This window comes from Littorina saxatilis, linkage group LG6, assembly GCF_037325665.1.
Source record: "Littorina saxatilis isolate snail1 linkage group LG6, US_GU_Lsax_2.0, whole genome shotgun sequence".
Lineage (NCBI taxonomy): Eukaryota > Metazoa > Mollusca > Gastropoda > Littorinimorpha > Littorinidae > Littorina > Littorina saxatilis.
Genome location: NC_090250.1, coordinates 15,414,910 through 15,429,213, shown reverse-complemented (window position 1 = coordinate 15,429,213; position 14,304 = coordinate 15,414,910). Strand labels below are relative to the sequence as shown.

Genomic DNA, 14,304 nt, shown 5'->3' with positions numbered 1-14,304 from the left:
CAACTGAATACAAATCCAGCGCGCTACCAACTGAGCTATATCCCCTTCAAAGTGTGGTGCAACAGTCGTGCCGCGTCTGCTATCCAGTTCGCGGTAGGATTAGAAAATATATATATATATACCAAACCGATGTCAAATACGAGCTGATTTGGTGAAATAAAGCACATTTCTACTTGCGAAACCCATCGAACAGCCATTAGGCTAAGCGAGAGAGTTCTCGTGATTGTTTTAATTAAAAAACTCATTCATAAAAACTAGAGACTAGGTTTCTGGTCAAAACGAATGATTAATCTGCTGTATCATTCGCTTGTCGGAAAGACAATCGGCCTACGCGCTCCTCTCTCAAATATGACCTTCTCTTGTCTACTGTCTCGGAAGATTTATTCTACTCCCAAATAGCACTTCTTTGCACCTCTTATGACTCCTTCGTCCTCTAGAATCCCGTACCCACACCAAATACGAGCTGATTTGGTGAAATAAAGCACATTTCTACTTGCAAAACCCATCGAACAGCCATTTCCGGTGCTCGATCGCGGACATTTTCAGCTTTGAAGGATATTTACGGGCAAATATCAATCGCTCCCTGACTTTTTATGCATCGAGAAACAAATTTAGTCATCGCTGAATCAGTAGCTTACCTTAAATCCCGACATAAATCAAACAATACCTAGAAAACAGACAAAACTTGCCTTCACACGTGTCATGAGCGGCATTCGGCTTCTGTTCGGCATTTGACCGGTTATCCCCCGTGTGACCGCAATGAGAAGGATTGTTCAGGCGGAGTTTTCAGTTCGTGACACCGGACTGCAGAATGCTTCTCTACGACACAGCGGTAATGCGGTTTTTGTGGCGTACCACTTCCACCGGCGTGAAGACAGCAGATCTTGGCAAACGCGTGACGTAAAAACTAGATTTGATGACGTCACCCGCACACCGTGGTTCCCGTACACGTGCTGAAAAGTGCCATAATCTAAATCTTGCTATTAGGTACGCTGGGATTCCCGTGTAACAGGCGCCTGTGTTTACTGTCGGTCAGCACCCTGCTTTGTAAAAAACCAAACAATTGTGTTAGATTGTTCGCATGAACATGCATAGCTTGACCTTTTATAGCTAACAACAACCCATACAAACTTAGTTCATCTGGCCTAAGTTGCCTCCTTTCTTTACAAAAAAAGTTGTAGATAACTGAGCAGAAGGTTTAACGTCAGCACTTCACGCCCATTGAGAACAATATGCTTGCATAGCTAGAGTTATCTACTTTTCATGAATAGCAAAGAAAGAGTTGACTGAGACTGTGTCAGACGGTATATTCCAAAATGTGACCACCGTCCCCCAACCTACCCCACCCCCCTCCCGCACCTACCATATTGTCCATGTGTGTGTATGTTTGTGAAGTCAATGATTAGTCAGTCTTATTTTCTCTATGTCATGTTCATGTGTATATCTATAAACAAGTCGCGTAAGGCGAAAATACAACATTTAGTCAAGCTCAGTCGAACTCACAGAATGAAACTGAACGCATTGCATTTTTTCCGCAAGACCGTACAATCGTAGCATCGTCTGTCCACCGCTTGTAGCAAAGGCAGTGAAATTAACAATCCAGAAAAGTGCGGTAGCGGTTCCGCTCAGGAGGCTAGCACGCTTTTCTATATCTCTATTCTTTTTAACATTTTTCCTTCTTTGAGAAGCATGGGTCCGCACGGCCCCACGATGTCTTCCGTGTGCAGTCGATAACCCGGTCGGGCGAAGGTTAAATGTAGCATGAATAACATAACATCTGGATATAAGCAGTGTCCGTACATCATCTCTTCTTTCATTTTTGCACAACTTCCCCCCTGTTGATTTTAACGGTTCAAAAGGAGTCCTGCTAGATAATATGTGCATGATGGCTACATTAAGTGTAGCATAAATAACAGAACATCTGGATATATTCTATGCATGTGTCCGTACATCACCTTTTCTTTCGTTGATTTTAATAAACTAATTGTCTTGTGTCCCAATTTGAAGTGCTTACGTGGCCTTTCACAACTTGCCTTTTCATCTGTACGCCGCCCAAAACAGTGTTACTACAGATGGTAACAGTGCAGATAAAACAAGTCGCGTAAGGCGAAAATACAATATTTAGTCAAGTAGCTGTCGAACTCACAGAATGAAACTGAACGCAATGCAACGCAGCAAGACCGGATACTCGTGGTCCACTGCTCACGGCATAGGCAGTGAAATTGACAAGAAGAGTGGTTACGCTTTTCTGTACCTCTCTTCGTTTTAACTTTCTGAGCGTGTTTTTAATCCAAACATATCATATCTATATATTTTTGGAATCAGGAACCGACAAGGAATAAGATGAAAGTGTTTTTAAATTGATTTCGAAAAAAAAAATTTGATAATAATTTTTATATATTTAATTTTCAGAGCTTGTTTTTAATCCGAATATAACATATTTATATGTTTTTGGAATCAGCAAATGATGGAGAATAAGATAAACGTAAATTTGGATCGTTTTATAAATTTTTATTTTTTTTTACAATTTTCAGATTTTTAATGACCAAAGTCATTAATTAATTTTTAAGCCACCAAGCTGAAATGCAATACCGAACCCCGGGCTTCGTCGAAGATTACTTGACCAAAATTTGAACCAATTTGGTTGAAAAATGAGGGCGTGACAGTGCCGCCTCAACTTTCACGAAAAGCCGGATATGACGTCATCAAAGACATTTATCAAAAAAATGAAAAACACGTTCGGGGATTTCATACCCAGGAACTCTCATGTCAAATTTCATAAAGATCGGTCCAGTAGTTTAGTCTGAATCGCTCTACACACACACACACACACACAGACACACAGACACACAGACACACACACGCACATACACCACGACCCTCGTTTCGATTCCCCCTCGATGTTAAAATATTTAGTCAAAACTTGACTAAATATAAAAACAAGTTGAAGAGACCACCAAAGTCCATTTGCATAAACAAGTTTCAAGTGACAAAACGACCCAGTGATAACACTGACCTACTTTTGGTTCTGCTTTGTTTCGATAGTTATCTGGTTTGGAGCTGTTCTTGGCTTGACATTGTGATTGCTACGCTATATTATAACACACACACACACACACACACACACACACACAAAGCCGGATAACGAAACCTGAGAAACGCGCTTTTCTTATTTCTCAGAAATGTCGGGTTAACCGAAAGTAAGGTTCGTCTTGCACACACAGGCACATGAATCAAAGCCAAAATTACTATAACAAATCGCCTAGACAGGTAGACAGTTTATATGTGGAATCAGTAAAGACCATATCCCATCTTTTTCATAAATTAGTGTCTGAACATTAACTTATGCTCATTTTAATCGCTTCGTTACAGTAGTCTTTTCAGACACTTTAACTTTTCTCTTCCTGACAGCCGTGTGACAAAAATGTGCTAAGTACTGGATTTGGTGTCCTTAAATATAAAAGGTTTTGTCTTCTGCACGTACAAGATGAAAACGTACAGCGTTATATCTTCTACTAAAAGCCTGAACATCCCATGTCGGTGGTCCCCCCTTCACGTGCTGCATCCGTTCTCAGTCTCCGACCCCCCCCCCCCCGGCCCCCCCCCCCCCCCGAATTGTGTGTGCGTGTGTGTGTGTCTTTGCGAAACTGAGAGAGAGAGAGAGAGAGAGAGAGAGAGAGAGAGAGAGAGAGAGAGAGAGAGAGAGAGAGAGAGAGAGAGAGAGAATTGAATTGAATTGAACTTTATTTAACAAGGATTAAGATTTAAGGCTACGCCTTTTCTTACAATCTGTCCTTGGGACGCACAGACACACAATGATAACATTGAAAAATTAAAAATTAAAAAGTTAAAAAGTTTACCAACAAAAGGAGGTGAGAAAACTTCAGCACGTGATGATAAAGATGACGATGATGACGATGATGATGATGATGATGATGATGATGATGATGATGAGGCATGAAGAGCATATATATGTGGTTATTCATAAAATCAAATGCATACTATGCAAGTAATTATAAGTACAAGCTGGTAGCAATCGAACATGTAGCAATAGTACAACAAAAATATGTTCAGAATATACAATGCACAGCATATCTTTGGCGTAATACTAAATGTGGTAAATCAAAACGCGTTAAACTACTCAGACATTAAGTGTTTTTTGACACATGTTTTAAAACTTTTCAATGACTTTAAGTGCTTAAAGGATGATGGAAGTGAATTCCAAACTGATGTACCCGCAAAAGCAAGACTGGTCTTATACAGGTCAATTCGTGGAATCGGTGGGATCAGAGAGAGAAAGAGAGAGAGAGAGAGAGAGAGAGAGAGAGAGAGAGAGAGAGAGAGAGAGAGAGAGAGAGAGAGAGAGAGAGAGAGAGAGAGAGAGAGAGAGAGAGAGAGAGAGAGAGAGCATTTACACAGACAGCAGTAGATTGGCATTGCAGGCGCCTGTTTGATCCGATGCGTCACTCCCTCTAACAGCCGTTCACGGAACATTCCCGCTCTGCCTACGACCAGACGCCGAACCACACAACTGACTGCGCATAGCAGAATGCGGACATTCGAACTCGGTACTTGGGAGGTCGAAGAAGCTCAATCTTAGTCAAAGCGAATGACAATTAACCAAAGCAAACATTTGACAACAACCACCCCACAAACATGGAGGCTGCAGCGAAGAACCCGTTGATTTGCGGGGTGTGCTTGGAGCGGTACCGCAGCCCCAAATTGTTGCCGTGTTTCCACACGTTCTGTGAGAGGTGTGTGCAGAAAGTGGCCGGTGCCAGACCTTCCTTTCCTTGTCCCACCTGTCGCACCGTCACTGTCATGCCGCCCGGGGGAGCTAAGGAGTTACAGGTAAGTGTGTATATATAATGTTATTCCTTGAAGTTGAAAGAGGACTGAGCTTTACACTGAGTAGTTATTTGTACGTTTTTGCGCGACATTTGAAGGCATATTTCCCGTGAGAACAGGTCCGCTTAACCATCTCAGGATGTTGCATGAGATACGACCATGCCACCTCTTGGACAACATTGTTCCTTCCTGTATATCTTGAGTATTTTGGGTGAATTAATTTAACATATTGGATTGACTGTGCACTAGTCTAGCGGTTCGCTAACAAAACTCCCACCTTGCACACTAGCAGCGAGGCAGTTAATTTTTTGTTTGTTTCCAAGTGGAGGGATGGTTTCATCCCAAGTGCTGAACAGCCTGAAACAATCTGAGAATGAGGGTTACCAACATCGAAGGACTGTGCTAACGTGAACGAAACTGATCCAAGCCAGACTAGTGTGGGAGTGGTTGCGCTGAGCAGGATAGCAGTCTTTTTTGTATCTCTGTTCTTTTTAACTTTCTGAGCTTGTTTTTAATCCAAACATATCATATCTATATTTTTTGGAATCAGGAACCGACACGGAATAAGATGAAATCGTTTTTAAATCGTTAATTTAATTTCAATCATAATTTTCATATTTTTAATTTTCAGAGCTTGTTTTTAATCCAAATATAACATATTTATATGTTTTTAGAATCAGCAAATAATGAAAAATAAGATGACATTAGTTTTTGATTGTTTAACAAAAAACGAATTAATTACAATTTTCAGAGTTTTAATGACCAAAGTCATCAATTAATGTGTAAGCCTCAAAGCTGAAATGCAATACCAAAGTCCGGCCTTTGTCGGAGATAGCTTGACTAAAATTTCAATCAATTTAGTTCAAAAAAAAATGAGGGCGTGACAGTGCTGCCTCAACTTTCACAAACAGCCGGATATGACGTCATCAAATACAATTATCGTAACAAAAAAACACCAATTGTCTGGGGATATTATACCCAGGATATCTCATGTGAAATTTCATGATAATCGGTCTGGTAGTGTCCTCGGAAACGCTCTACACATACACACGCACACACACACACACACACACACACACACACACACACACACACACACACACACACACACACACACACACTACGACCCTCGTCTCGATTCCCCGTCCATGTTAAAACATTTAGTCATAACTTGACTAAATGTAAAAAGGTACCCCATCCCAAATCACGCGTGCTTGCTGGAACTATCAGGAATTTGCCGAGCTGTAGGGTGAAGGATCTTGCCACCATTCTGTTATTCCAGTACTGTTATTCCTGTATTTTGTATGAAAAAAAAACAATCGTTTGACAAGTCTCATTTACTTCCTGAGCAGCTAAGCAAGCGCATGCACATGTGTGCTTTGCAGACAGCAGTTGTGACTCAGTAACTGTCCACAGTAGCTTCTTTGGACTTAACAATATCAAATATATTTTGGTAAAATGTGCTTGGAGTTCGCACGGGCTCTTAACGGGATGTTTGTGAGGCCACAGACACACATACACACACACGTAACGCACGACGCATAGATACCAACAAACAAACAAGCAGAACAAACACTGTGAGACTCGTAGAATACATTTTATATATAACAAAACACACAAAAACTATGACCTTTTTTGGGCATATTGTAATGTCATTACTTCTTGAAGTTTACAAATTAATGTGCATTTCGTTATACAGACATTCGTTTATTTTTGTGTTCTTTCTGCAAGGCCAACTTTTATCTGGAAAAGGATTTGGCGAAGCTTGAGTCGGAGTTTGGCAGAGAGTGCGAGCTTTGCAGCCAAGGGAAGCAAGCCGAGTACAAGTGCGTCCAATGCCAACAGGTAGGCGACAAGTTGTCTCCCCTGAACGTGCGTGTGTATATGTGCGTGTGCGTGTGTGTGTGTGTGTTATGACTTGCTTGCTCTGCCTGTCTGGTAAGCGCGCGCGCGCGCGCGTGTGTGTGTGTGTGTGTGTGTGTGTGTGTGTGTGTGTGATTTACAGCCCTTATTATGTGAAGACATTATTGTCATGAAGGAAGAAGAGGTTCTGGAGTTCGATGTTTTGGCGTTGACATCTGAACACGTGAGTGAGTTTGGGTTATAAGGTTTCTGCGTGGTATGTGACAGTGAAAGCTAGTGCTGTTAGCAAACAGAATCACGCGGGATAAATAGCCACATCGTTTTTTGTTGGCAAAACACAAAAGATACGGTCTGCATAACACGTTATTGTTTAAGGATTTGACACAACAGTCCACGGGCCAATTAGTCAACTAATCTACTTACACAGCCCAGCCAACAACCAAAAGCCCAATCACGCATCCATCACACCGACCAACTAACCAACAACAGAGCAAGCAAACCAGCAAATATACCCATTCACTCACCCAAATTCCAACCAACAAAGTGTGGCATATCACTTTGTCAAGCAACTGAATAAACCATCCATGCTCTCATGAACAGGTGTACTGCTCCCCATGCCGCCATACTCACGACGCCATACAGTCCTGCGCTGTGCACACCGTTCTGCCACTGTCTAAAGATGGTGCCGATAAGACTGCCACTGGAACAGATAAGAAGTGCTCCAAGCACAGAAACCAGCCCCTTCTGCTCTTCTGTCGTCAGTGCAAGGTTTGTATGAGATTGGAAACAGACAGTTCAATTCAATACAACATTATGCTCTGTATGTGAGACAATCAGACATTTTTTGAACAGACATAATTGTGTTGTGTTGGGGAAAGTGATCAGATCATGCAGCGAAAAGAAAAGCAGCAGAATATCCAAGCCAATGTTGTCGTTTTTTTGTCCTCAGCTGAGCATCTGCATGCAGTGCAAACTGACCTCCCACGACGGCCATGAGACGGAGGACGTGGTCGACACGGGAGAGAGAGCCAAGGCCGAACTCATCAAGGAGCAGCAGTCGTTGGCTCAACGAGAGCAGCTCCTGCAGGCCTTCTTGAGCAAGGTCAAGGACTTCCAGGATGACCTTGACAAGGAGAAGCAAGCCGCCGAGACGGCAGTTCGCTCTAGAACCAGAGAGATGGAGAAGATGGTCGCCCAGGCGGAAAAGGAAGCACTTGACAGCGTGAGCGAGACTACTGAGGCTACCGCTGAAGAGCTGAAGAAGCAAGCCATTCCGGTGAAGGAGAAACTCGAGACCATCGTGGCGAAACGTCAGTATATTAGCCAGGTGATTGAGAAGGGAGACGACGGCGAGGCAGTGGCCATGTCAGCACAACTGACAGCCGAGGCAGAGCTGGCGAAGATCAGCAAGTCCAGCAAGACTTACGAAGAACTGCTGGTGCTAGAGAGAGGCACGGTCGTTCACGAGTTCAAGTCCAGAGCCATCAAGTACGGTGACGTCCTGGCCTACGTTGGGTTGGCACGAGCAGGTCCAGTTCTGGAGACCAAAGCCTTGAGCGTGGATGCCGAGTCCCTCCAAGAGTCCGTTAAGCCGCACCCTCCACTGTCAGGCACCTCTTATCTGTCCTTCCAGAGGCACAGGATGTCCAAAGAAGGAGCGTCATCTTTCCTTGAGGTTGCCTACTCCAAGAATCCGAAGGCTAAACTGAGCGCCATGCACCTGACTTCCGATGACGCAGTCTGGATGCACTTCAACCCAGGAGGAAACGTTCCATTCTTTGCACTGTTTGATGATGATGGTAATCAACTGGAGGTGCGCTACGAGAACGTCCCCGCTTCGGCTTTTTTGGTTAACTGCGAAAACGACACAACCGTATGTCTACAGGATGGTCGATGGGTCAGACCTGGAGGCGAGTCTGGCACACTGGACAACTTCACAGTCCGACCCGCTGGTTGTACTTCCAAATCTGCTGAACGCTTTCTTCTTCAGTCAACTTCAATCTTCCAGATAACATCTACTGCCCTACCTCCGCAGATAAGCGCCAATCAAGTCCTTACAACAACCATCAGCTCCACTCTTGGATTTGATGTCTCTTCAGACGGTCAGTTCTTTGCTTTTGCGAACGGCGCCACTGCGTACGTCTTTGACAAGCTAGCGACAACCACTGCCCTCCGTCAGTTCGCTACATACAATGTACCTGACGGCCAAGCAGTTAACGACGTCTGCTTCAGCTTTGTGGATGGAGAGGAGATGCTTCTCGTGGCCATCAGCGCTCTCAACGCTGTGCACTTGGTTGACCACAAGGACGGCTGTTGCTTTGTCCGTGCCCTGGAAACTGACCAGTGCAAGCTGACCACTCCGTGTCGTCTGGCCACAAACCACCAGGGGCGAGTCTGGGTTGGCTGCAATGGAGGCAAGCTGGTGCTCTTTGACGTGTAAACAAACGATCTGTCTTTGAAATAGACCATAAGGGATATTCACGAATCAATCGTGAGAGTGTGATGAAGCAGAGAGAATCCGTCATGAAACAGCAAGAACTTTTGAAAACCAGAACTTTTGAAAACCAGATACCAGAAGATGCTTTATTTATTTTCGTTAGAACATGCTGATTTCACCCAGAGTACATTCTTACACGCAACCACCTGAACTTTGAATCCAAACGTTTACCGTTTAATGGCTGACAGAAAATCGACCAAATACACGAAGTGTTTATGAAGTAATCTCATTTGCGTTGACAGCCGCAATTGTCTTTGCGGTATCGTGCGCCGCAGAGGTGAACGGTACAACGGAACGAGAATTTCAACTTGGAAACTTATCATACATATTTTAAAATACTTAGATTTGGTAAAATATTAGTATTGGGAACCTGCTTTGAAGCCAGAGAAAACAACAGTGCAAAAATTAACACGTGTCCATTACATACCTCTTTACTGGCTTAATGTCTTCTCAGCCTCATTTACAAAAGAAAAGGTCACTATAGACTTGCAGGATTACTCCATAATCCTCTGACTTATTTTGTATTGTTAAACTAGTCTCATGGGGTAGACTAATAGCATGATCTTTTTAAAAATGGGCGGAGGGTAGGGGCTGTAGAAGCACCTTAGTTTATAGAAAATACCGCGTTCGGGAGTATTCCTAATTTTACTGTGGTGTAAAGGAATACCTTACATTGGATGTAACACAGTTGTTGACATTTGTTTTTACTTTTCAAATACGTTTAATTTTCATGCTTAAATTTAGATTAATTTTTATTAAGTTGCATGTTTTTCCAAGTTATCAGTAAAGTAACTGTGTTTTGATTTATATTTGTGTTCTAGTGGTTATCAGGTATGATTATATGATTTTTGGTTTATTAGCATATCCGCAGTAGAATCTGAGTAATTCATTCAGTAGATGTTTTGTGAAAAAAGTCTGATACCCTACATTAAAATGTCATTCCTTATCCTTATAAATAGCATGTGTAGATATAGCTTGCCCCCTATATTTTTTGTTGGTATCACTCCTTGAACTTACAGTTTGTCCTCCACTTTAACAACGGGCTAGCCCTAATGCATTTTTGGGATATGTTGCATGCTTTGAACATGATAACAATATCACACCACCCCCATCCCCCCCCTAGCGGCCTATCCCCTAAATAGCATCCCCTAAATAGCATGTGTAGATATAGCTTGCCCCCTATATTTTTTGTTGGTATCACTCCTTGAACTTACAGTTTGTCCTCCACTTTAACAACGGGCTAGCCCTAATGCATTTTTGGGATATGTTGCATGCTTTGAACATGATAACAATATCACACCACCCCCCCCCCCACACACACACACACAATTATATATTGCTATATATATGCATGTTTTTTTTAAATGTTTGTGCAAACTGCAAAATCTACTCGTTTAAATCTAAAATAATCGATCTTTCGTGTCACCTTCATTGCATAGAGCATACGAGACCTGTTAATATCAGGGCTCCCCACAGACGCTCTACCTACAGGGTCCCGGGACGCCCAATTTTAATATTTTGGGGGTTCAATGAGCCCCTCGGTTGAACCTTAGAAGTTCCCAAGACCGCAGGAGTCTTTTTCTTGAAGTTCTGTGAGACCTTAACGAAAGTGTTATTTGTCATACCGGTCAGATTCACTCCGTAAATTTGCGTCGGTACAGCTCGGGCAGAAAATGTTTGTGTCTTTAAAGTCCAGCCTATAGTGTACGTTTAGACCTTTCTGTATCGAAACTGTGTGTACCAGACAATTACATTCTGAAAATGATTCTCGACAGTATGCATGAAAAAAACCAACTAATTTAATGCGTCCCAGGACCAGCTCTGTTCAGGCTTAGTGCGTCGCGGGACCCCCTTCGAGAATTTCGTGTTTTGACTTCTAGGACGCAGGGACCCACAACCAGGGGAGCCCTGACTGAATATGTTTATGTTTACTAGAAATCATAACTAAAAAAATCCGGCATTTACAAACCAAGAAAATGAAGTGTAAACTATAACAAAAGTATCTTACTAACCTACTTCACAATGTACTGTGTTTTTCAATTGTGTAGACATCATTGTAGATGTAGAACGGAATGGTATTGCTGGGGATGTTAAAATGACATGCCGGATGACCTCCAATATTATGTATATGCAATAAAAATGATTATCAGCAGAGATGGTTGCTTAATCCCCATGCAAAGAATGTATTTATTATATATTGCTGTCTTAAATTTACGATACCCTCCCTCCTCGCGCGCACGAACACGTTATTTGCGTGTTTGACCAACATATGACATTTTACACAGATCGAGACAGTCATTGTTCTCCGTGACCGCGGTAGCCGTCGACGTTCGACAAGTTATACGACGCATCCAGCGCAAAGAATGCAAAACCTTGGGGTAAACGATAGACATACTGTGTGCATAAAATGTCTTTCTGCATGGCACAACAGCTAGTAAGCAACTGTGGTGATCAGACTCAGAGCGAGTGTGCTGACGTCAATGAAGCAGACTCGCAACGAAGTGTATGCTGTTGTGGGGGGACGCTGACCGGACAGGCACTTGGAGCCTACTGCGAGTGTATTGCTGGGTAAGTGTTGTTGGCCTTGTATGTTTTGTGGGATTAACTTGATGGCTGCGTTATTTGGTATCTTACACAATCAGTTTTCATACTCAGTCATATAATGCATGGCACACAAAGTGACAAACACACACAGAGATTCATAATTCTCTACTGAAAATGTCTGCATGCAAAAGCTGTCATTTTTGACAAAGTTATGAGCAGCATGTTAATGTAATTTCAATCAGTATCTCCAGGAGACCATGCCATGTTGGCTAGGCATGTTCAATAGAATACCAGGTACCTGAGTGCGGAGTTTTATTTAATGTGTACGTACACATGTGTTTGTGAATCCTCTTGTCAATGAAGGTTATCACTGCAGTAAGATCAAATTCCATTCTGAGCCGGTATATATTTTATATAGATATCAACAGCATGCGCTTACAAGCTCTCTGTAGGAATTCCTAGGAAAGATAAAGTTAATTGTTATTAGCAGGCTAAGGAAAATCAAGATGACACAAACGGAATTTGAATGTGTGTTGTTGTTTTTACCCAGAAAGGACAGTCTTGCAACCATGTGGCCGCCACACTTTTTGCTGCTTCACACTACATGGCTGAAGGAATCGACACTGTGCCAGCAGACAAAACTTGTACACACTACAAATGTATGTGGAAGGGGCATGCTGCCATGAAAACTGCACCAGCTGCTCTCGATGACATACAAATTGTTAAGTAAGTGTGTATAATAATTAATATTAAGGAAATTAGGGTTGCATTACCTGGAGGTTTACATCAGAGTGTGATGTATTTTTTTCAGAACATAAGTCTCAAAGTTAAAATATAGAGCTTGTTAACTACAACAGCTACAAGACTGGGGAAAAGAAACAGTGATATTTATAAAGTGCATTATCAACAAACTATGCATTTTACATTTAGTCAAGAGACCAGGGCGGTGGTGTATGTTTGTGTGTAGAGCAATTTCTGGAAAACTACAACATTATGTTTAGGTTAAAAACAAACCAGCCCTGAAACAGTGAAAGTGGCAAGTATTTTACTCGCCATAGTTAGTAGAAGCATGCAACTGGTGAGTAGAAGTGTTCATCTACTCGCCAAATGCGAGTGAAGATGCTGAATCAAATTGTTGGTTTGGTTCGTAAAATTTGCTCTCTGGCTGGTACGTTTTCAGAATCACTAGCCAGAGGCTAGTGCATAATTTTTTGACTTTCAGGGCTACAAGCTTAGAAAGTTAAACAGATTTGTTTTAAACACAGGGAAGCGTGATTTCCTGTGGGACAGTTTTGCTACTGCGCTATGCTGGGTTGCCATTTACCTTATTCGACGTGGATGCTGGTTTTCAGCTAAGCATTGTCCTTGTGAAATGTACTGCGTTCAGTATCGTTATACATGTTTGACAGACTGGCGCAACTTGTTTTAGCATTTGTACCCAGCATAAGATTTGCTTTAGTGTCAAGTAAAAAAAATAATTTCATTTTCAGGTATGCTTCAAGACAAGACAAGTTTCCCCGGACGACTCTTCAAGGCCTCAATTTTGACCAAGAAGTCCGGATGCAAGGAAGCGCGACTAAGAGATCTTCAACAACCGGTACCAACCGTTTGAAGGCTGCATATAGTTATGATATACTGAACTAGGGTTTTCAAGGTGTGATATTTTTTTCCAATACCAGTTAATTAAGTTAGTAGCAACAGTTAACTGTTTTGTCAAGTGAAAAATGTATGTACTTTCGATATGGACAGGTAAAATCAGTACTTTGTTTACAGCGAGGGAGGGTACGTAGTGCTGTCACCTCTGTGTGTGAGTTCAGGTTTAATTTTTTTAATGCCTGCGCAGTTAAGACAGAAGATTGTGGAAGCTGATAAGAACTTGTGTCAGAGGATAGTAAGAAGTGTTTCGGCTTCGTACGGACTATACCATCATCCAGGACTTTCGTGTATTATTCGGAGAAAATATCAGAGCCGAGGACATGTGTTGTGAACAGAGATTCTCAGTGATGAAAGTGTAGTGTGTGTAATGCCGGACTGTGTTCTTCTTCAACTTCGGAATGGCAAGGAGGTATTTTGTGAGATGTTTTATGATTTGATATCCATGTACTGATGATTTCATTCAATAGCGAAATGTTTGAAATGTTCATTCGTTTTGTGCCATGTTTGTTGTTCAAGAGCGTGTTGTCACCATCCCTTATGAATATGGACGTGTGTGAATGTTGGTGCAGACATGAGCGTTTGAGCGAGTGAATTTAGAAGCCCTGTGCATGAAAGTCATTACCGGACAACCAAATCAGCAAACATAGAAATTCCTTGTCATACACATCGATCTGATCAAGGTAATAATGTTAGCACTTTTTTCCAATTTATTTCACAGTTATTTGTTATTTTTTGGAGGAAATTATAATGCAATTCACCGATTTTAAAAAACATGATTCCAATTGTCTCCCTTGAACAAATTTGTTTAAGTACAAAATTTGTTACTTACTTTTTTTTTTCAAGGCTATATCAAGGAAAATTCTTTTTGAACTGATTGTGGGACCGTGCACAAGCTG

The 14,304-nt window shown here is 42.0% G+C and overlaps 1 protein-coding gene across 1 annotated transcript; it reads left to right on the top strand.

Moving 5' to 3' along the window:
- The first annotated feature begins 4,486 nt into the window (after window positions 1–4,486).
- LOC138968596 (RING finger protein 207-like) lies at window positions 4,487–13,893 on the top strand. The gene is made up of 6 exons (XM_070341190.1): window positions 4,487–4,851; window positions 6,580–6,693; window positions 7,312–7,479; window positions 7,661–11,776; window positions 12,303–12,478; window positions 13,243–13,893. The coding sequence occupies exons 1-4, from the start codon at window positions 4,657–4,659 to the stop codon at window positions 9,149–9,151; spliced, it is 1,968 nt and encodes a 655-aa protein (XP_070197291.1). The 5' UTR covers window positions 4,487–4,656; the 3' UTR covers window positions 9,152–11,776; window positions 12,303–12,478; window positions 13,243–13,893.
- Window positions 13,894–14,304: the final 411 nt, after the last annotated feature.